The following is a 23746-nucleotide window of genomic DNA, read 5'->3' on the forward strand; positions in this document are numbered from 1 at the left end:
CTTATTTCTCACCTTAAAGGAGAATCTTTCAGCTTTTCACCATTGAGTATGATGTTAGCCTATGAGCTTGTCATATACAGTCTTTATTATGTTGAGGTATGTCCCTTCTTTACCCATATTTTAAATCACAAATGGATGTTGATTTTGTCAGATTCTGTTACATCATCTATTTAGGTGATTATATAATTTGTATTCTTCATTTTGCTTATGCTGTATCATATTGATTGTTTTGAAAATGTTGAAACATCTTTGCATCCCTAAAATAAAAATTCCACTTGATTGCGGTATAGAATTCTTTTTTTTTTTAAAGATTTTATTTATTTATTTGAGAGAGAGACAGTGAGAGAGAGCATGAGCGAGGAGAAGGTCAGAGGGAGAAGCAGACTCCCCATGGAGCTGGGAGCCCGATGTGGGACTCGATCCCAGGACCCGGGGATCATGACCTGAGCCGAAGGCAGTCGTCCAACCAACTGAGCCACCCAGGCATCCCTAGAATTCTTTTAATGTACTGTTGAGTTCAGTTTGGTAATATTTTGTTGAGAGTTATTGCTTCTATTTATCAGATGTTGGTTTGTAATTTTCATTTTTTGTAGTGTCTTTGTCTAGTTTTAGTATCAGGATAATGTTTACCTTGCAAAATGAGTTTGGAAATGTTCCCTCCTTTTTTTTGGAAGAGTTTGAAAATGATTGGTATTAATTCTTTAAATATCTGGTAGAATTCACAAATGAAGCCATCTGATCCTGGACTTCTCTTTGTTGGGAGGTTTTTTTTTTTTTTTTTTTTTTTTTAAAGATTTTATTTATTTATTTGTCATAGAGAGAGAAGCGAGAGTGAGCACAGGCAGACAGAGTGGCAGGCAGAGGCAGAGGGAGAAGCAGGCTCCCTGACAAGCAAGGAGCCCGATGTGGGACTCGATCCCAGGACGCTGGGATCATGACCTGAGCCGAAGGCAGCTGCTTAACCAACTGAGCCACCCAGGCGCCCCTGTTGGGAGGTTTTTGATTGCTGATTCAATCTCCTTACTAGTAATCAGTATGTTCAGATTTTTTATTTCTTCATTATTGTTTTGGTTGGCCTTTGTTTTTAGGAACTTACCAGTTGTCCAATTTGTTGGCATATAATTGTTCTTAATAGTCTCTTATGATCTATTGTATTTCTGTGATATCAGTTATAATTTCTCTTCCTTCATGTCTGATTTTGAGTCATCTCATTTTTCTTGGTGAGTTTAACTAAAGGTTTGTCAGTTTTGCTTATCTTTTAATAAACCAGCTCTTAGTTTCATTGATCTTTTCGGTTGTCTTTTTTTTTTTCCCAGTGTTCCAAGATTCATTGTTTATACACCATACCCAGTGCTCCATGCAATACGTGCCCTCCATAATACCCACCACCAGGCTTACCCAACCCTCTACTCCCCTCCCCTCCAAAACCCTTAGTTTGTTTCTCAGAGTCTACAGTCTCTCATGGTTTGTCACCCCCTCCAATTTCCCCCAACTCACTCCTCTTTTTTTCCCAATGTCCACTGTGTTATCCCTATGCTCCGCAAGTAAGTGAAACCATATGGTAATTGACTCTCTGCTTGATTTAATTCACTCAGCATAATCTCCTCCAGTCCCGTCTTTTTAGTCTCTTTTATTCACATACTCTCTAATCTTTATTTCATCCCTTCTACTAATTTTGGGCTTTGTCATCTTTCCATAGTTCCTTAAGGTGTGAAGTTAGGTCATTTGACTTTTCTCGTTCCTTGAGGTAGGACTTTATTGCTATGAACTATTGCCTTAGAACTGCTTTTGCTCCATCCCATAAATTTTGATTTTTACATTTCTATTTTCATTTGTCTCAAGACATTTTTTACATTTTTCTTTTGATTTCTTCTTTGACCCATTTGTTGGTGGTTCAGTAACATGTTGAATATCCACATATTTGTGAATTTTCCACATTTCTTCTTGTAATTATTTCTACCTTTATATTATTGTGGTTGGAAAAGTACTTGATAATGATTTTAATCTTAAACATATTAAGATTTTTTTAAAGATTTTATTTATTTATTTGACACAGAGAGAGATCACAAATAGGCAGAGAGGCAGGCAGAGAGAGAGGAGGAAGCAGGCTCCCCGCCCAGCAAAGAGCCCGATGCGGGGCTCGATCCCAGAACCCTGAGATCATGACCTGAGCCGAAGGCAGAGGCTCAACCCACTGAGCCACCCAGGTGCCCCAACATATTAAGATTTCTTATGTGTTCTAACATATGATCTGGTCTAGAGAACGTTCCATGTACACTTGAGAAGAATGTGTATTCTGCTTTTAGATAGAATGTTCTGTATATATCTATTGAGTGTATATATCTATTGAGTCCATCTGTTCCATCATATTGTGTACAGCTGATGTTTTCTTACTGATATTGTCTGGATGATCTACCTGTTGATGTAAGTGGGTATTAAAGTCCTCTAATTACTGGTGCTATTACTTTAGGTCTGTTGGTATATGCTTTATGTATTTTAGATTGATCCTATGTTGGGTGCATAAATATTTACCAATACTTATGCTCTTGTTGGATTGACGCCTTATCATTACGTATTGTCCTTTGTTATTATAGTGTTTTAAAGTTTATTTTGTCTGATGTAATTAGGGCTACCTCCAACTTTTTTGGAGGTTTTTATTTGCATGGGCTTTTTTCATCCCTTCACTTTCAGTCTGTGTGTGTCCCATATAAATGGGTCTTTTTTTTTTTTTTAAATTCATTCAGGCACTCAACGTCTTTTGTTTTGGGGGTTTTTTTTGTTTTGTTTTAGATTTTATTAATTTGAGGGACACCTGGGTGGCTCAGCTATTAGGCGGCCGCCTTCAGCTCAGGTCATGATTCCAGGGTCTTAGGATCAAGCCCTGCATCAGGCTTACTGCTCACCAGGAAACCAGCTTCTCCCTCTCCCACTCCCCGTACTTGTGTTCCCTCTCTCACTGTCTCTCTTTCAAATAAAATCTTTTTAAAAAATTTTGAGAGAGAGATAGCAACAGAGATAGTGAGAGAGCCCAAGTGAGGAGAAGGAGAAGCAGGCTCCCCACTGAGCAGGGACCCTGCTACTGGGCTTGATCCCAGGACACTGGGATCATAACCTGAGCCAAAAGCAGATGCTTAACTGACTGAGCCAGCCAGATGCCCCAACTCTTTGTCTTTTGTTTGGAGAATCTGGCTCATTTACATATAAAGTAATTATTGATAGCTGTGTACTTATTGCCATTATGTTGTTTTCAGGCTGTTTTGTAGTTCCTTTCTGTTCGTTTTCTTCCTTTGTGGTTTAATGACTTATAGTAGTACACTTAATTTCTTTTATCTTTTGTGTATCTACTATAGATTTTTACTTTGGGGTTACCCGGAGGCTTACATATAACAACTTATATTTGTATCAGTCTATTTTATAACAGCTTAAATCTGAATACATTCTAAAGTTCTATGTGTTTACCTCCCTCCTCCATTTTGTTTTTGATGTTACATTTTACATCTTTTCATCTCGTGTATCACTTGTTTGTAGTTTGGGTTTTGTTGTTGTTTTTATTTTACTACTTTTGTCTTTTAGCCTTCATAATAGCTCTATAAATGATTCGCCCATTACATCTTTCCTATATATTTACCTTTGCCAGTGAGATCTATACTTTCACATTTTATTTAGTGCCCTGTCTTTTCATCTCAACAAAGTCCCTTTAATATTTTTTGTAAAGCTGGTTTAGTAAAGTAATTAACTCCTTTAGCTTTAACTTGTCTGAAAAACTCTTACTCCAATTCTGAATGATAACTTTGTTAGTTAAGAGTATTCTTGACTGGAAGTGTTTTTTTCTTTCAGTACTTTGAATGTGTCATGCCACTGCCTTCTGTCCTGTGGTTTCTGCAAAAAAAATCTGATAGTCTTATGGGGGGTTCCACTGTACATAACAAGTTTTTCTTTTCCTGATTTCAAGATTCTCTTTAACTTTTGACATTTTAATTATAATTTATCTTGGTGTGCATCTCTTGGGGTTCATATTTATAGAACTCTCTAGACTTCCTGGATCTGGATTCTGTTTTTCCCCCCAGGTTAGCTTTCAGCCATTATTTTTTGAAATAACTTTTCTGTTCCTTTCCTCTCTCCTCCTTTCGAGAGCCCCATGATATGAATGTTAGTCTACTTCATGTTGTCCCTTAAGTCTCTTATACCATCTTCACTTTTCTTTCCTCTATTATAGCTGTAGAATTGGGTTGCTTATAGGAGGGGAATTCAGCATCCTCTCAGAACTAGGTGATCAAGGAGCATCCCTGAGTGGCAGGCCCCAAAGACTAGGGCACCAGAAGTAAAAATGGGACACAAGATGCCTATAAAATCTTCCCTCCAAGACATCCTGGGGTCCCCCAGAGGTCTCCAGTAAGTCTTGCCAGCCCTTAAAATGTGTTTAATCTGAAGCCTGCCCCTCAGCCTGCAGCTATGATGATAAGCTATTTTTTTTTTTTTAAGATTTATTTATCAGAGAGGAACAGAGAAAGCACAGGCAGGAGGAGCAGTAGCAGAGGGGAAGCAGACTCCCCATTGAGCAGGGAGCCCAATGTGGGACTCAATCTCAGGAGCCTGGGATCCCCACCTGAGTGAAGACAGGCACTTAAGAGACTATGCACCCAGGTGTCCGTGATAAGCTGTTAGTCCTCTTTTACAGACTGAATTCCTGGGCCTGTTGTCTCTTGCTGTGCCCTGGGGATACTGGCCATTTCAGAACTATTTTTCTGTTGGTTACCGTCCTGTGAGGCCCACCAGCATAAGGCCCATGGGCCCCCAGAGCCGGGAAATGCAAAGGTGTCCTCTAGCAACAGCTGCAAAAACCAAGTACCAGATGGAAAACCAGGGCACGGACGCTTGTAGAAGTTCCTTCCTGAGAGAGAATGGTGTCCTCAAGTACAGCAGAGGGAGAGGGAGAAACTGGCACCCGCTAGCTGGGGAGTGACAGAGGAGAGTGTAGAGATGGTGCCTACTAAGAAAGAAAAGTAGAACAAGGGGGGAAAAAAAGCCTAGAGGGTTTTTTGTTTTGTTTTTAAGCATCCACCAGTTGGAGCAAGATAGAGGGGTGCACAAAGATGGGTGCCCACCGGTCCCTATACCTAGAGTACCCCAGCATGCCCCCAAATGTGTCAGATCAGGTGCCTGACCCTCAGGCCAGTGTCCAAGACAAGTAAACAAGACCCTCCCACACAAAGTCCAGACACCTCTGAATGGGCCATGTCCAGGTTGGGCCCTGAGGTGGGTGAGTCCACATGTGTGAGCCCTTTAAGAGCTGTTGCTGGAATTGCTAGTCTTGTGGGTCTCGGGGATGTAAGCCTGTTGGTTTCCAAAGCTAGCTATTTTAGGGGCTTGTCTTTCAGGTACAGATCTTAAGAGCTGGGTTGCCCAACATGGGGTTCAAGCCCTTTGCTCCTCAGAGACAAACTCCAGGTTTTGGGTTCCCTTCCAGCTGTGAGTCTCTGCATTGGGAGTGGTACTTATGGCAAGATTGTGTCCCAGCTTCTCCTACCCCGTGACCTGGACCTTCTCTCATTCACTCAATGTGTAGGAGTCACTCAGTTTTTAGAGTTTTTGTTTTTTCAGAGTAGGCTGTCCTTTATGTAGCTGAGAATTGGGGAGTTTATGAAAGATGAGTTCAGGATCCTTTCACATTGTCCTCTTCAACTGTATCATCACCTGCAATTTGATTTCCATCTTTACATAATTGGAAAGATGAGAGCAGCCACCAAGAGCTGCAGCAAACCCATGGCCACAGGACCCTGAGATTTTGGGTTTAATCCTCCGGTGATAAGCGGCTACCATAGGGTGCTGCCCAGCCCAGGCCCGGAGCCTTGGAAAGAGCAGGTCTCTCAGATATCCACACGTGTCTCCTCGTTCTAGAGTCTGTCCCACTGTGAGCTCATCACAGATGACGGGATCCTGCACCTGAGCAACAGCACCTGCGGTCACGAGAGGCTGCGGGTACTGGAACTGGACAACTGCCTCCTCATCACCGACGTGGCCCTGGAGCACCTGGAGAACTGCCGCGGCCTGGAGCGCCTCGAGTTGTACGACTGCCAGCAGGTTACCCGCGCAGGCATCAAGCGGATGCGGGTAAGGCAGGGCTGGCACACTTCCTAAGCAAACAAGAGTATGTCAAGACTCCATCTTCCACATTTTATTCTAAGCTTATAGTGATGTTCTACAAGTGTCTTCTTGTTCAAAATTTCCTTATTAGATCTTACTCTGGCCAATTCAACTTCCAGAATGGGTGTGGGACAGAAGTTCTAGAGGCTGGTGATCAGACCCTTGTAGGGAGAGAGACTTACAGTCATTACCAGCAGGAAGGAAACCATGGTCTTGGTTAACTTCCAGAGAACAGGGCTTACATAAAACATGGCTTTTCTTTGTCCCACGTAGTTCACATAGTTTTCTTGAATACACTTTACGTTGAGCAGCTTTGCATTTACCTCCCAGAGTTGCCCCAGGTGCTAACGGCTGCAAGGATGTGCTCAGTGTCCATACAGGACCAGCGACTGCCCCCAGGGCAGATATTCGGGTCTCCTCACTTCAGAAGGATACGTATGTAAACAGGAATAGCTCTAGCCTACATGAGAAACTGTATTTGAACTATCTGCCTGAGAATCAAGGAGGGTCAATTCTACAAGGCAAACTGGGGGCTTGTCTAGGATTGTGCCTGTAATCCTCAAATACACACGTAATGACTACTCCACATCTGTCTGCTTTCTGCCTCCAGGCTCAGCTCCCTCATGTCAAAGTCCATGCCTACTTTGCTCCTGTCACCCCCCCGACAGCAGTGGGAGGAAGTGGACAGCGACTGTGCAGGTGCTGTGTCATTCTCTGACGGCGACTGCCTGCGTCCAAGGCATGATGAAGTGTCCCTTCCTCCAGAGAAGACCCGGGTCTTCCTGCTCCGCCTTCACCCAGATCTCTTGGTTCTCCATTGGGAAAGACATTTACAGGTAAAAGACTTCAGTAGGGACTGCAGTAACTCTGGTGAGAGTTCTCACCTTCATTCTGCTACGATACAATCCAATCAAAGCCTTGTGTCTGCCAGCACATGGCAAGAGTGGTCTCAGCACAGCCTGGACCACAAAGGGCACCTGGATCTCTTAAGAGGTGGGTGCCTTCTTAGGTACCAGCGTCCTGCCGTTGGCTTTGTCAGCGCTCCTTAGACCATCAGTGTTAGCACAAACCGAGCAGAAAGACTAAGCTGTTGATTTTCTACCTGATACTGAAGCCAGTGGCCTACTTTAATTCACAGTGATTTCATTTGGATTAGCAGGACTTTTCCACTTTGAAGATGAAATAGTAACTTTCTCAAAGTGACCTGTACTGCAAATTCGTGATGCCTGAGAGTTTTATACGTAGAGACTTAGGTGGGAGGCAAGTTAGGTTTCCATGAGACACCAAAGAAATGAGGACTCTGAACTGGGTGGAGCAGGGCCTTCACCTTTCTATCAACTTGTCATACACTCTTTCGGGGACCAAAAGCTAGACAAAAACCACCGAGTCCGTGTTGCCTGACTGGAAACAAGCTGTGGCAGGTGCTACCGCAGAGTACATTTTTGTTCTAGGAGAAAAGCTAATCGTGTCAGCTCTCACAAAATTTGGGGGACCTTAAAGAAATAGGATTAAGGCTTAAGTTATAATATATATAATCAATTAAAAATAATGAATGGATGCATGTAGAATGGATGTGATTTTTTTCCAAGTTTATTTTAAAACCTTAGAAATCGTTACACCGGAACCATTCCAAAATTGTACACACTTAAAACTCGGCTCAGTAAAGTGTTGGCACCTTTTAGACTCAATATAAAAATGAATAAACCATTGCAAAGCTTAAGTCAGAGGGTTTTATTGCTATAATCTTCATGGCAGACAAATCTGAGCAAAACCATTTTCCAAATTCAGACCTCCCTAATATCTACAATCAGGTAAGCTCTAGTTTCCATTCTGTGCTGTCCACATATGTGATATTTATGAAAATCAGGAACCCATCACCACTCTCACCTCGTGAACTTCAGACTTCCTAGCAGCCGTTCCCCACCATGAAGAGCACAGAACTCACAGCTCACAGGAGGCTGGAGTGGAACAGCGAACCCGACACGGCACTTGCCCGTGACCAGTGGTGCCTCCAACAGATGGACCATTTAGGGTACAGAAGAGAAGGAAGGTGCATACATGACCCCTTAAGTTAACGAGATTATCAGAATAAGCGTTCAAGCCCTGATGACCTCACCACCTGGCGAGATCCTCTAGTTTTTCCTGGTCTAGAATGTGCACGTATATACCACAGCGGTTATTTTAATATACATTTACACCACTATGTGTGGGGGCATGACTGATGCAAGAAGCTATTTAAATAGCATAAAACACAGACTTGTGTCAGTAAATTATAGTTTGTTTTTAAAAATTTCTATGACCAGGGCTTTCTATACGGTCTCTTTTGAGCCAGGACACAACCTATCAGAGTTACTGGACTCATTCCTCAATGACCTATGACCTCATTAGAAGAGCAGCTCAGGTGAGGTTTCTCAGATGAGAAAATCAGGTCTGCTTCCTCTGTAGGTGTGGAACAGTGAGTGGAATCATTTGTCCTCAGTTGCATCATCTTTGAGAAAACAAACCAGAAAGAACACAACACATAGGCCTTGCCTCTTACAACATGTGGACTTGGGGGTGCTCAGAACACCTGCATGGAACCCCCTCAGATTCCAGGACTTGAGGGACACCATTAGGAAGTGTGATTTTAAATGAGACACGCATTTGCAAAACAATCGGAAAACATTTATTATACTGAAATGTATACATCCTACTATTAAAAAAACAAAGTAGCAAATTTGCTGGTGCCATAATTTAACCTGCTTCACTGGGACAGACTAATGGTCAATGCTGCTTGGTATAATTTCAAGTTCAATGAGCTTTTAAAACCTGATGAATTCAAAATAGCACACAGCATTAAATGACATTTATTTCCGTGTATCTTTGAGACTCAAAAAGGAATGCTAAACAGACAAGCAAAAACATATGCTCACTTCTTTCAAGTGGTTGGTACAGAAAACGTGTTCATAGGGAAGCAAAGGGAGAGGACAGAAAGGAAAAGTTCCTCTGCTTTTAGGGTCTAGAGGAGTTACAGATATTTTCAAACTGAAGATGAAAATATTTAGAGACTGGGCTTCTCTGTATCCAATAACCCTTTAAGAATTAAACACAAAAGGTCAAAGCTTTTACCCACTCAAGTAGTTTGTCTTCTGGGGGATTTCAAAGCCTATAATTACTCATTCCTATTTCTGCCTGAACAAAGGTAAGATTCAAATAAACACATTCAGAACCAAGACAGCTGGGTAACTGGTCAGAGCTGCTATAGTTAAAGGGAAACAGAAGTCTGCTACACCACAGGCCTCACAGATGCTTGCTGGTGTGCATGGGGAAGGCTTCGGGCAGAGGGAAGCAAGAAAGGAAAATTGCAAAAGCAGTGGGCTCCCTTTGAGAAGTGTACTGGCAAACAAGCATTTGGTTTTGTGGAAGAGGCACCCTTTTTATAGAAAAAAGTTATTATGTAGTATATAAGAAAGCCTCTTAAATAATCACCAAAATATTTACCCATGATTGTACTAAAGCTCATATTTCAAAAGTGTGGGGTATTTTTATGGTACAATTTAGTGTTTCATTTATGACATCTCATTTGCCACAAATAATTTCAACTTGTTGATAATAAAGACCCCTTAACAGCAAGTCAGAAACGACCATACATTTCCCCCTACCTAGATCACCAGTTTCCATTGTCTGGGACAGGGCTTTAAAAACATTCAGGAACAGGGTAGGGTGGGTGGGGAGGGGAGGGACAGAGAAAGGGAGGAATACCACACGAGTTTAAAAGGGACTTCAAAAATGAAAACCAGAAACAAAACTCTAAAAATGGAAGCAGAAGCAAAAGGTTTTCAATAATCTGTGACAAAGCAAAAACACAAAAGTCTTTGTACCTATTAGGATTTACACTGATCCTCTCACCAAGGTACTCTTGATAATGCAGTTTGCTTCAAGCCCGCCTTCCTGGCTCGGATCTTTCCCGATCTGGCACAGCCCATCACACACACCCTTAGACATGATTTCTTCCGAGAAGGTGCCAAGCCTCTTACCTGACCCCTGATCATGGTCTCGGCACATCGCATCTGCAGACAGATTCCGTGCTGGCTCCACGACACCACTGTCCCCCACCCCTGCTCTGGGTCAGCATAAGGTTCAGGCAATAAAAGCCAAACTGGCACAGAAAGGTAAATGCCCACAGTACATTTTTACATTCATTTCCAAACCGCATACAGTGTAAAAAGACAGCAAAGGCTGCTTCTAGGAACTGTATCTACTGGCCTCTGCCAGAGAAGCAGGCAGCCCCGCTGGCACGTGGCCCCAGAGCCGCACGCGTGCTGTCCCGACGTGCTCACTCTCACGAGGATGCTTGGCTATGGCAGTGACAGTGAGGAGATTCGCCTCTCATACAGCTCATTAGAAAGGTCATCTTGTGTTTTCAATATGAAACATTTCATACGGTAAAATCCAATCCCAAGACTTCTTGGATTCAGTCTTCACACACTTTTAAGCGTGACTTTATTTGGTACTGAATATAGTTCAGACTAAGTACGACATCACTTCAAAACTATGTGGATACCATCACCGTTCTCAGCTGCAGGAAAAGGAAAGAAATGTGACACACAGTTCTTTTGGGCGGGGGCTTAGGAAAATCAAGGCCATTAAACTGCAAACTCCCAGAAAGCTATAGCTTCTCTTCCCAATTCAAATTACCTTTAAGTCTAGAGAGAGAGCATCTGCACAATCCCTGTTGGGGTATTTTACTTTCTGATGTGGGGCCCATGTGCCCATGAGTGTCAGTACCCCTGCTGCCTGTCCGCTCTGGGGCGTGGGGGTAGTGAGGGGGCGGGAGCTGGGGCTGGCGCAGACTCCTGGGCAGGCCCCAGGCCAGCCAACTCCGCATGACACACGCACACTGGGTGCTTCCATCCACCTTTCCTGGAAATGAAGTTTTTAACCTCCTCAGAGGCAGATCTGAGACATTCTGAAAAAATCACTACTTTTGTCTGATGGCCTAGTGTTTCTCAGGAAATGGCTGGAAGTAGTACAGGCATTCATCACGGAACAAAAATGTTATTAGGACAGGAGTCTGAATAACATGCTGCGATCAGAGGGGTGTGCTAAGATGTCTGACATTAGCAACATCCACTGCTTTCTTAGAACACAATGATATGATTACAGTAAGACTTTCCTTTTTTAGACCTTTTGAGTTTTGGAGAGTAAAAGCTGTACTGCTTTGACGACAAAATGCTGAGCAGAAGAGTGCTAAGCCCAAGAGGCTGTGACAGTGAAAGAGGGAGTGAGCCAGCTCAGGGGAAGTTACTGTGCCTACCGCTAACGGAATAGCAAACACAAGATGCCACACGCACATGAAGCCGACCAGGCGCTGCGGTTTTGGACTCCATCCTTCGAGAGGGACTCCTGGGAAAGGGGGACACAGCACCTTGCTCTCTGAGGTGCAGCTTTTGTGTAGGCCTGGATTCAGCTCTTAATCCACTGGATTTTAAAAAGTCTCCTCATATAAAAATTTTGCATTTAAAAATCCCTCCATTAGCCCTCTGAGCCCCATCCGGGCCCTCCTTCAGTATTTTTTTCCTAAATAACTGCAATGCCTTCCACGGCTTAGAGTCACTGTGGATGTGCTAAAGGCTTCCAAATTCCATCTCAAGTCCAGGCCTTTCCTGCCCACTCCAGAGGGGGATAATTCACTGCCAACCTGGCTTTTCCAAGCACATATAAAATGGAACTCTTGACTGTGTCTCTCCCAACCAGTCCTGCTTCTCTACTAGGTACACCGTCTGCCCAATGGCTCTTAACAAGAGTTACCCCCACAGTGCCACTCAAATGTGGAGCCCAGCAGGACCTGCCCATAAATGTGTCAGACCCCAGTGACCTCTCCTGCCTTCAGCTTTCCTCCAATTCCCATCTGCTTTCACAGAGTCATAAGAGTGGAAGAAAAGAGCGCCTGGGTTGGTCAGTTGGTTAAGCCACTGCCTTCGCTCAGGTTACGATCCCGGAGACCCAGGATCAAGTCCCACATCGGGCTCCCAGCTCCGCGGGGAGTCTGTTTCTCCCTCTGACCCTCTCCCCTCTCTTGCTCTCTCTCTCAAATAAATAAACTTCAAAATCTTTAAAAAAAAAAAAAAAGTGGAAGAAAAACCTAATCCCATTCGTCCTTTGTTGAAACAACTTCACTGATGTCTCCAATGCATTTCAAATAAAATCTCAGCTACCCTCATGCCCAGGTCCTGCACACCAGACCACACCTCGTACTCTGACTCTTGCTCTGTGTGCCCCTCACACTGTGTGGCAGTGACACAGCCTTTGCTTGGCCCTGCACAGCAGCCCAGCTCTTTCCTGCGCACACCTTGGGGTGTTCCTCAGGTGGGCATCTCCCCTAACTCTTCAAGTCTCAGCATTACTAACACCTCCTCAGAGGGGCTTTGCCCATCTGCTTCAAGTCCCCCCTACCCAGCACCCCCTTAAACACAAGCACCTCCCACTTACCCACTCCTCCAAGGCACTTAAAAGATTTTGTAATTGCATGCATCTGGTGGCTAATTCTGGTTTGCTTTCCCTACCAGGAGTTCCATGGAGTGTTTTGTTAAAGACCTCTCTAGCACCAAAAGCTGTCTGACACAAGGTACTCAAGAAAATGGTGGCTGAATTCAGTACTTTTTCCCAATAATCTGGGACTGACTCCCCTTATTTGTTAGTTTCTATTACAACCACTAGAAATATTCTCTTGATTCATTTTTCAAACTCTTAAAACTAGTAAAGCCAGCATTTTCAAAAGTAAGCACACAAGGTGACTACTGATTACAAGCACACACCATCTTTCATGATTTCAGCATTTCAAGACACATGCACTCATGCAAAGTACCTTTTACTGTGAAGAATAAAAAACAACTCTCATCTTGAAAGTTCTGAACCATCTAGAAAGATAAAGCAGATAACAATTAAGATCCAATTGTTTTTTTCCTGAGCTGATCAGAAAAGAGTAGAATTAGCAGCTCCAGGAAAATGTCATCATCTATACACTGTTGCACAAATACAGAACTCAGTGGTGAAAACAGTAACTCGTGAACGCAGCATGAGGTGGTAAACATTCGCACCTGCTACACTGGCAGGGCCTCAAGCTGACCAGGCCTGCCCATGTCTGGTCCCTGAGATAGCACCACAACCCGCCTGACCCACTGGGAGCTTTCCCGGCTGGGCCCTGTAATGACTCTTAACACAGAGTCACAGCGTTAGTGGTCTATTATTACCTGTTTGTTGCTGAACACTGGGAGAACCCTAACATTTTTAAAGATCAATCATCAGGGACACCTCAGTTAGTTAAGCACCTGCCTTTGGCTCAGGTCATGATCCCAGGGCCCTCAGATTGAGCCCCCATCAGGCTCCCTGCTCAGTAGGGACTCTGCTTCTCCCTCTCCTTCTGTTCCCCGCCACCATTTGGGCTTTCTCGCTCTCAAATAAAATAAAATTTAAAAAAAAAAAATTTTTTTTTTAAATAAAGATCAATCATCCAATAGTGAACAAAAGGAAAACACATCCAAACACACTTCTTACATAAAATGGGCCAAAGCCATGCTAACCCCGAAGTTCCCGGAGAGTGTCTAAGGGAGGGTAGGGGAGCAGAGGGGCCAAAGCCACAGGTCTGGGTTTATATTCCTTGTATCACCAGGATATCTGAAACTCCTGGTTTTGGATTCTTACAAATTTGACACCAGCTCTTTAAAACAGATTCTCCGGAGTACTTCCATAAAGGGATCACAGAATTTTTCCATAGTTCTTCAGTGATAAAGAGAAAGGATATGCCTGTGTGGAAGGGAAAAGCGATGGCATGCCAGTTCACATTACCTGATCGCTAACAAGAATGTGAATACCGGTGGGCCCCTGTCTGTAGACCTGGTTAATCTGGTGGAAAGGAATATTAAACACCAATGCAAGTTTTCGAGCAACTTCTGAAGCAACCATTTCTTCCAAGTAGATTGCATGATAAACTGAAATAAAAAGAGTAGCTTTTTAGCAGTAATCGTTGATCTGTTTTCCACATCTCTAAGATCACCCCTTTCAAAGTATTAAAAAATAGGTGTATAAAAATTAAAAATGGGAACTAGTATCTTTCCTCCCTTACCCCCTACTGAAAGAATAATAAATTAACAATGTCACAGGTATAATTTAATAAACGTTAACAGTAATATCTGTACAAAAGGATTTGAAGTTTTCATTTTTCTTAAAAAACAAACGGGAATTTACTGCAAATGGGCACAGGGGTCTTTATGGAGTAATGGGACTAAAACCTGATGGTAGTAGTGACTGCAAAACTCTCAATTTACTAAAATGTCCTTTACTGGACGCTTACAATGGAAGGATTTTATGGTAAATTTCAGCTGAAGAAAAGTTTTCAAATTATCATGTGTGTCTAGCAATATATAAAAAGAACTCTATCACTGTTGATTCAGTAATCCTACTACTGGAAATTTATCCCAAGGAATCCCCCAGAGAATGAAACACAGTACAGAAGATACCACATAAAAAGCTAAGGATGTGGACAGTGATGCGTGCTGCTGCGTCCTCCAGAGGCCTGTGTTTCCGGAACAGTTCCCTTTGCAGCAGCTGTCGTCTGCTGCCACGTGCATGTGCAGGAAGCCCGGCTCTTACAGGTCCTGCTCCGTCCTGGATTCAAGCCAGCCAGTGAGCAGATCACCGTGCTAGAACTCTCCAGCACCTTCCCCAAACAGGAGGGTCTCTCGTGTGCTTACAGTAACGGAAACCTCTGCTAATTACACATTATAGAAAGCTTAGAATATGGACCTATAGTCAAGGGGAGACAGAGAGCTGATCTAGAGCAGAGTCCCTGAACTAAAGCCTGTGTAAGCCCAGCAATGCCCTCACTTGTTCTTTTCCAACAGAACTGTATCAGAATGTGGCCACGCCCATCACGGGTGTCTGGTGGGAAAGAGTCTCCAGAGTCCACAAAGTCAAGGCATTTCCTACTTGGCCTCTTAAGGAAGTTTGCTGGAAATGCAGAAAACCCCTGCCCTAGGGCTAAGCTGGCCAACATTTCCTACATTCCTCCACAAACACCTTCCCAAGTCCAACAGGCCTGACCACATAGATGTAAATGATACACGAGATCCTGATACCTGGAGAGCTCCTTTAGAATTTTATCCTTTCAGATTAACTTTTTTATCTTCAGTCTTCAAACTCACAGCTTTTAAAGTCAAAATGACACCAAGTGGAAAAACTCACAAGAGACTGGGATTTTTCAAACACAGTGACACTTGTAGGTGTACCCGAAATAAGGTAAATGATTGCCTCTGAATTCCATAACACTTCTTTCTGGAGAGTTCTGAGCATGTTGCCCTTATTTTGCTTGAGAATAGGGCAGAGGGGAGGTATTACCACACACCCAACCTTACAGATGAGAAAACACATCCTTTAAAAGCGTAAATACTTTTGTTTTTGAGGGCCGTATTTAGAGGAGAGAAGGGCCAGGGTGTGTGTCTGCCCTCAGCCAGCACTCTATGGATGGAGAATTGCCTGGTATGTGTGAACGGTGCCCCAAGGACGTGGTGCCGCTCAGCACACAGCTCACAGCACTGGCCTGCTGTCTGTTGGAGACAAGTCCACACACTTAGTGCTGGGACACATGTGAATCTCTGCACATGTGATATTTTAAGGTTTTCCCCCAGTCAATAAAAGGGGGGGGGGAGAAAAAGAAAAAAAAAAGAAAAACCCTCCTGCTTTCTTGCCAAGCTGCCAATGTTACAGTCATCATTTCAGTAAATCTGAGATTTAAGGGGAGACTAAAAGCCAACTAAACTCCAAAAGGCATTCAAGCTGGTCTTTCACTTATTGGCGCTTTCCAGCACAGAAAGCCAAATACAAAGGAGACTCAGAGAGTGGTGGAAAGAGTAGAGAAAGGCAGCGAGCTTCCCCTCTCCCGAGGCCTTGGCCCCAGCACCACTGCCCCTCCTGCTGTCCGCAGTCCCACCCAGGCAGCTCAGCGGTCCTTCCAAGCCCCGCTCGGGGCCTTCCTGCTTCTGCCTCCGTGACAGAAAGGGTGCGATGGGAAGCCGTGATGCCCTCAGGACCCACCGTACGGCGTCCCACTGCCACTGTCGCCTCCGCCGCCAGCCGGCTGCTGGCCCTGCAGCGGTGAGCTGCTCGGCTGCTCCTGGCAGACATAGATGGTCAGGCGGGGCCTAACCGACCTGCAATCAGAAGACGCCCCACATGAGCTGCAGCAGGTACACAAGACCACTACAGGACTCTAAGTTCTATCTCCTTACGAGAACTTTACGGTATCATTTCATTACACAAAATGACTAATAAAAATATAAAAACACACACCTCACACCAACTATCACAGGTGGTCTAATCTGATGATCCAGACTTTAAACCACTGAGCTGGTGTGTCAGATACTGGTAAATTTAAGTTTCAAGATTAAGTCAGCAATTTAAAGTTAGTAAGATTCGACTGAATGGTCTTCAAGAAATCAGTCCTGCGCATGTGCGTTTCTACAGTCTCGCAGTCTACCTCTGCCCTCATCAGTGCCTGCCCTGAGGGTGCACACAGAAAAGTCTCCTCCCGAGCATGAGGCCCGACGCCCCACGGTGCCCACGCCGGAAAGCATCCCGCCAGAGCTCCCCACACAAACATCTGTCCTCATCACAAGCCAACAGTTCCTTTTAAACGCTGTATTTTACCTGGACTTCAGGGAATTATAGAGCCGAATTCCATCGGCTGCACCACAAATTTGTACTAGATCCTCCTTTGTCAGTTTTAATAAGTCGGCACCTGGAGAACAGCAAAAAGAGATTCTTTTCAGAGATGGAAAAACAACAGCACGACCGGTTACAGCATCAGTCTTCACACGGTGAACTGTCCCTCAGAACCATCACGGTCTCCTGTGTGTACACTCACAGACACAAACAAAAGAGCATACACACACATTCCCTGTCCCACAGAGAAAATAAATAAATAAATACATTGCTGGCGTTTCCATGTCCTGAATGAAGGAGGAGCACAGAAGCCCAGATGCAGGTCAGTCGGACAGATGAGTGGGGCCTACAGGGCTGTCTGTTCCCAGTACACAACTTCACCACCCACCTTGTTTTGGCTGGCTGCTGGTTTTGTGGATAAGCAGGATTCTGACCCCCTGATAATTAACCTTGAGATCACAATAATAAGATTTTATTTTACAAAAAGAGGAAATGGAAGTCTAGAGTTTTGGGGACCTGCCCAAGTTGGCTCCCTCTGAGTGATACTGCAACTTCCAAACATTCTGCAACATTACGGTCACAGCAGCCAGTTTTAAAATGAAAGCGAAAACATGGCACAGACTCACACATTACACCTTACGATTTCCCCAAATCACTGCTAAGTGTAAATAACATAGCATCTAGGATCTGCTTCAAAATAGAATAGAAAAGTGGGACAGAAAAGAGTAGAAAGCAAAACCAACCAAAGGCTGGGATGGTTACATGGAAGTTCATCCTCTCCTACTTTTTATGTTTGTGTCCACAATCTCTCTTTTATTAACATTCAAGGTGTAGTTTATTGCTATAATTAAGATAACCTCTGGGATTAAGGCATGACTTCCAAGCAATAAATACCCGCTTAGGTATGTAACAAGATAATGGAGTTATCTATTTTTGAAGGCTTGAAGGTGAGAGCCTGATAACTTCCTGCCTTGTAAAAGAAAGACCACAGAAGCCCACCTCCAGGAGGCACAAACACTAAAGGAGTTGTTTTCCAGAGCCAGGGAAGCAAAGACTGGCTATCTCCCTACTCTCTCCGGAGTCCCACAGCTGTGGCCAGAGATGTGTGTGTGAATCTCAACTTGCATAAAGAATTGGACAGATACTCGTGTGCACAGCCTTTTCTGAAGATGAATGGCCACAGGCTCTGAGCCAGCAGCTTCCCCCTCCTCCTCCCCATTCTATAGCTGGGAAGCTCCTGTGTAAGAGAAATGCAGGAGGCCAAGCCGAAGGAACAATGATCACAGCAAAAAGAGCTGAAACTTCTCCAGAGAGAAACCTGTATTCACATAACAGGACCTCTCTTGGTTCCCACAGCCAGAGCTTTTTGTATGTACTCTGCTCTTCACGTCTTTCCTATGAGGGTTCAAGATCCATCTTCCCCAAACAATGAAATTTTTAAATTTCCAATTTTTCACAAAGATATAGTCATATAAAAATATGGCTACAAACTAGCAAGACCTTCATCCATTACTTTAATTTTAAAGGACAAAGGGGCGCCTGGGTGGTTAAGCGACTACCTTCAGCTTGGGTCATGGTCCTGGAGTCCCGGAATCGAGTCCCACCATCAGGCTCCCTGCTCATCAGGGAGTCTGCTTCTCCCTCTGACCTTTCCCCTCTCATGCTCTATCTCTCAAATAAATAAATCTTCAAGAGACAAAGAGCTACACAGGGAATGACTACTTGTCGAATAACAATAAATGGCTGACGGAAGAGAAAATCATGTTCTTTGTGCAATCAAGCTCTCCCCTAGGCCAGGTGTATGCACATAGTTCTGTCCCTTCAAAGCTTCGCACTGCCCTGCCCTGGCCCCACAGCACCGCGGGCAAGGCAAGCTCTCTACCAGTTTACTGTGGCCCAGCAATTCTCAGCAGCTGTTTAGCCAGGAAACGGGTCCCAGGGCCAAACACACTTGGGAAATGCTGCCCCTGCCCCACATAGTCTTCACTATCTCTCCAAACAGGTTTCCTAGAGCATCACCTGGAGAAGCTCCACTTGGTCCCTTTTAAAATTCCATCAACAGGGGTGCTTGAGTGGCTCAGTCAGTTAAGTGTTTGACTCTTTGTTTTGACTCAGGTCCTGATCTCATAGGTCATGTGATCGAACCCCGTGTCTGGCTCCACACTCAGAGGGAGCCTGCTTGGATATTCTCTGCCTCTGCTCCTTCCCCGACTTGTGCTCTTTCTCTCTCCCTCATATAAATAAATAAAATCTTATAAACAAACAAACAGGGTGCCTGGGTGGCTCAGTGGGTTAAGCCTCTGCCTTCAGCTCAGTTCATGGTCTCACGGCCCTGGGATCAAGGCCCGCATCTGGCGCTCTGCTCAGCAGGGAGCCTGCTTTCCCCTCTCTCTCTGCCTGCCTCTCTGCCTACTTGTGATCTCTCTGTCCAATAAATAAATAAAATCTTTAAAAAACAAACCAAAAAAACCCAAACAAACAAAAAAATACCAAAAAACCCCACCTACATACTCCCTTAGCTAACACTGCAAGAAAAAACGAACTTAAGTACACAGAAACCATATCCGAGTAGATTCATACCACACACTACTACATAGCAATAAAGAGGAACTGATATACATAATCACTTGGATGGACTCAAGGGCATTATTATGCTGATCGGAGAAAAAGTCAGTCTCAAAAGGTCACATATTCTGTGATACCATGTATATAATAGTCTTGAAATGACAAAGTCCAAGAGACAAACCAGATTAAGGGCTGCCAGGGTGTAGGTATGGCGGGGGAGAGGCAGGGAAGCATAAGGGAAATCCTTGTGATGATGTCATAATTCTGTATCTTAACTTCGGTAGTGATTATACGAGTCCATATGTGTGATAAAATGACACAGACCTATATACACACGTTGCACCAATGTCTATTTCCTAGTTTTGCTATCATACTATGATTACATGAGAAATTGAGTGAAGGGTTCACAGAACATCTCTATCTTCACAAAAGACAATAAGACAAAAATTACTTCAAAATGAAGTTAATGAGAAACTGGATAGAACTGTGTACACCTGTACAAAGATGAAGGTACCTGAAACTGGTGAACTGGGAGACTACTGATGTTAGCTTCCTGACATAAGAGGTATGCAGGATATCACCACTAGGTGAAACTGGGTATGACTCCATCATAACTTCAAAAAATTTTTTAAATCAAGGTAAATAAAAGTACAGAAACAAGCACAAAACACACACGTACACAAACACACACAAACACAAAACATACCTGAAAAATTGGAAAACAGTCTTGTGTAGGAAGAGAATCTGTTTTTGAGCAGCCATTGTTGGGTTTCCTGGATCGTGGCTGAAGGCTGAAGTTGCTATTAACATGGAAAATGAACACAAACAGAAACTATTCAAACTTAATAAAAAACCAAAGTCACTGGCATGTTATAAACATTTAAACAAAACACAGAAATACTCCAAGTTTAAGCAAAAAAACAAACAAAACAAAACAAAAAAACAAACCCACTCAAGAGGAGGACAGGTCTGACTACTCAGAGGCCCAAACAATGCCTCAAGCCCCTGTAAGAGCCTCAAAAATGCAGGACCCTTAGAGCATCGGACAGCTTCAGGATGAAGACACTTACTTCACTGGAGGCCTGTGAAACTCCATCTCCCTGATGGTTTGGGGAAGAAGAATTGCTGGGAAGAACAGAAGGAAGGAGAGGAGAATTATTATACACATACATACACACACACACACACACACACACACACACACACACACACACACACTTAAAACCAAAACATTAAAGGCTATTAAACTGGGTCAGTGTAATATAATACTGTAGGACAGAGCATGTAGATCTGTGATTGAGAATGCTGGCACCACTGGTCAGGCAGTGAGTATGAGGAAAGTGACAGAAGGCTGTTCAGCTAGCGCCTCATCCTCCTCTTCTCTAGCAGTTCCAGGTAAGAACTTCAAGTTTTAGGAAACAAAAGGATTCCAATTATTTCCAGGGGTGCCAGGAAAATGAAGGACACTCATTCATTTTAGTAAGAAAATAGTATGAGAAATCAAGATAGAGTTAGAAGTAACTGCAAAATACACACACACATGCACACACACACACTTAATAAAATAAGGAGGTCCAAGAAATAGTCCTAAGTAAAAATGGAAAATAATTATCTGTTTAATTAATACATTTATTCAGGGAAGCAAAAGGAATAAAGGTGTGCCACTCTCCTTGAGTTTTTAAAGATCAAACAAAAACGCAGACAACTCCACAGGGAGTGTGGAGCCTTCCTGGTCCTGGGCTCAGACTCCTTTCTTAGCACCTGTACTTCAGTTATGTAAGTTATGATGCTGACTGGTGACTCTCCCTCTGGGCCTACACGGACAGGGAAGGTGTGTGTCACCCGGAGAGCACAGCTCCTGGCCAGCACAGGGCGCGGCTGCTCCCAGAAGCTGTGTGTTCAGCCAGCAGTGCGGGAGCCCAGAGCCCCCCTCTGAAGTCATGACTTCTGCCCCAGACGACTCGGCCTGGGCTGTAAGACAAGAATGGCCCCCACATGGGGACATGCCAGTCCCTGAGCTCTCCAACGTAGAGCTGAAGAGTGTGTTCCTCCTCGTAAAGCACAAAGATCTACAAGATGAGCTGCCTGCTGGTCTACTCATCTTCACAGGAAAAAGCATGTTTTTTGTGTTCTTATCAGACCCTGTTACAGACAGGATATTTGTGTTCCCTCAAAATGCATACACTGACCATCCTCACACACACACCCCGCCCCCCGCATGACACAATGAGGCGGCGGCACCCCAGGGAGGGACCAGGAAGGCGAGCTCAAAATGGCGTCTGCTCCACTGCGTGAGAACCCAGGTGGCACCTGCAACCCGGAGGGCCCTTGCCAGAACCACCCAGACCTCACACTTCCAGTTCCACAACTGTAACAAACAAGTTTCTGTTGTCTCTAAGGCCCTGGTCTGGTGTTCTGTCACAGTAGCCACAGCTGACACAGACAGACCTATTGGTGTGGCCCGAGTGTAAGAAAAAGAACCTTCCCCTCCCAATCTTGTGTATTTTTCCCTTCCCAGTGAGAAACCTCCCAACAACAGGGCACTTCTGATCTGACCTGCTCGGGATCAGCTCTTCAGCAAAGCCCCAGGAAGGCAAGCCCCCTCCCACCTCCGGCACCATGTGGCACCTACAGGACATGTGACAGCATCCCCTGCCCCCACCCAGAGCCTGCAGGGTTCACAGATGCCAATCACAGCCAGAGAATAAAACAGAACAAGTCCACCATCCCCATTTCTAAAACCATAGTGAAGTTTTAGAAATTGAAAGTCTTTCCTGTAAGTTTAAAGACTTACCATAATAAAGAAAGAAGTAAATAGTCTGTGTAATGTGAGGCAGAAAAAGCAGAGCAGGAACAGCTCTCTGATATGGTGCGCACTGAAGACAGATGTACTTTATAATAAATGCAATCTGAACCCATCCGAGTCACAGTTTCACCTTAATAACTCACTGTCCACTATCCATGAACTCCATTCATGTTCTTTTTCTCTCACAAAGAATGTACCTTGAAAATGCCTCCTTTTCTACAATTCCTACAGGTGTGAATATATGAGGCATGAAGGGCGAAGAGCAAAAAGGCTGGCAGGCAAAGAAAAGACAATTTTCCTCTCAAGCTGAGGCGGCTAGCTCCCGTGACTATAAACCTCAGACAGATATAAAAAAGAGGATGCTGGGAAGTGAGAGAGAGGGCAGTGAAGGAGCACAGTGTGGCCAGCCCCAGGCGAGCGACGGCACGATGCGGTACCTGTCGGGGATGCTGCAAGTGCCCTGCTGTGGGGACGTGAAGGCGGGCGCTGTGGAAGGGCTGCTATTCACGTAGGCTGTGGGGGTATCGGGCCATGGAGAACACTAAGGATAGAAACAAAAATAAATTAATGAGATGCTTTTAGAAGTGTATGGAAGAATTATTTTCGTAAGTCACTCTCTAATCTGGCCAAATGCGAGGTTATGAAACGCAAGACACCTGACACTCATCAAGCAACCTTCACAGAAACATATCAGATTTATTACTTCTGTGTGGCTTTACCTGCCACCCACAACTACACACTGCTTAATCTCAGGGAAGACCTGAAGTGATGACAGCAGCAAAATGTATGCAGGCATTTTTAACGTACACTTCTGTACAGCTGGCTTCTAAGAACTTTCACTCCCCACTTTATCAGTTCTGTAGCAGGTACCTAGGTTTAGAACAGCAGAGGCAAGAATGGATTCACAAGCAGCATCTGACACCTATGGTGACCAGGACAGTGGCTCTGTCCCCCTAGCACTCCTCTGCCCGCTAACCCAGAGCAGGCTGGCCAGTAGCCCCTTGCTTTCTTTGGAGTCCTCTAAGATTAATAATCCCCAACCAAAGTGAGGCAGGCCGAGCATCAACACACATCAACATGTACCATGCTGCCCATGTCTCTCTGTCTACATGTTTACTATTTACAGTTTCTGGAAGGTGCACGGTGAACTAGGGTATTTTTCAATCCCATGTACCATTCTGACCTAAGACAGAGCAAAGATACAAAGACGCATTGACTATTACAATCAGTAGAGATGAAAAAGCTAAAGTCAAAAGCATGCTGAGCGGGCTGAGCAGGCCAGGGCAGCCAAGGATGAGCCTTCAAACCTGAGCTATGCACAGAGCGAGTCCATCTCATTCCCTGATATTCCCTCTAGAATGAGTCTGTGTTAGGACATCCTCGGTTTCAAAGCCCCCTTCAGAATCACTATGCTCCTATTTTACACAAAATAGTTGTCATACCTCACCATGGACAAGGGATAGAAAACCCTCCCCCAAACCAAGCAAAAGACCATTCAAAGACACTAGGATAAATTTTAAAAGTACGTGACTC

At 44.2% G+C, this 23746-nt stretch overlaps 2 protein-coding genes across 11 annotated transcripts in view; one reads left to right on the top strand and one right to left on the bottom strand.

Moving 5' to 3' along the window:
• Positions 1-8563, top strand: part of FBXL2 (F-box and leucine rich repeat protein 2) — a 152795-nt gene extending 144232 nt beyond the window's left edge. For 8 of the 9 annotated variants that reach the window (XM_047741532.1, XM_047741542.1, XM_047741535.1 and 5 more), the window contains 2 exons: positions 5899-6111; positions 6755-8563. In XM_047741532.1, coding sequence (XP_047597488.1) covers positions 5899-6111; positions 6755-6862 — 321 coding nt within the window. In that variant the 3' untranslated portion in view covers positions 6863-8563. Of the gene's footprint in view, positions 1-5898; positions 6112-6754 lie in introns of those variants that run through there. The other variant, XM_047741558.1, reaches the window with a different exon arrangement.
• A 1240-nt stretch (positions 8564-9803) lies between these two features.
• UBP1 (upstream binding protein 1) overlaps positions 9804-23746 on the bottom strand; it is a 57027-nt gene continuing 43084 nt past the window's right edge. For both annotated transcript variants that reach the window (XM_047741517.1, XM_047741522.1), the window contains 8 exons: positions 22651-22754; positions 20478-20532; positions 20114-20207; positions 16828-16918; positions 16216-16331; positions 13972-14114; positions 12992-13043; positions 9804-10702 (listed from right to left, as the gene is read on the bottom strand). In XM_047741517.1, coding sequence (XP_047597473.1) covers positions 10665-10702; positions 12992-13043; positions 13972-14114; positions 16216-16331; positions 16828-16918; positions 20114-20207; positions 20478-20532; positions 22651-22754 — 693 coding nt within the window. In that variant the 3' untranslated portion in view covers positions 9804-10664. The remainder of the gene's footprint in view (positions 10703-12991; positions 13044-13971; positions 14115-16215; positions 16332-16827; positions 16919-20113; positions 20208-20477; positions 20533-22650; positions 22755-23746) is intronic.

This window comes from Lutra lutra, chromosome 1, assembly GCF_902655055.1.
Source record: "Lutra lutra chromosome 1, mLutLut1.2, whole genome shotgun sequence".
Classification (NCBI taxonomy): domain Eukaryota; kingdom Metazoa; phylum Chordata; class Mammalia; order Carnivora; family Mustelidae; genus Lutra; species Lutra lutra.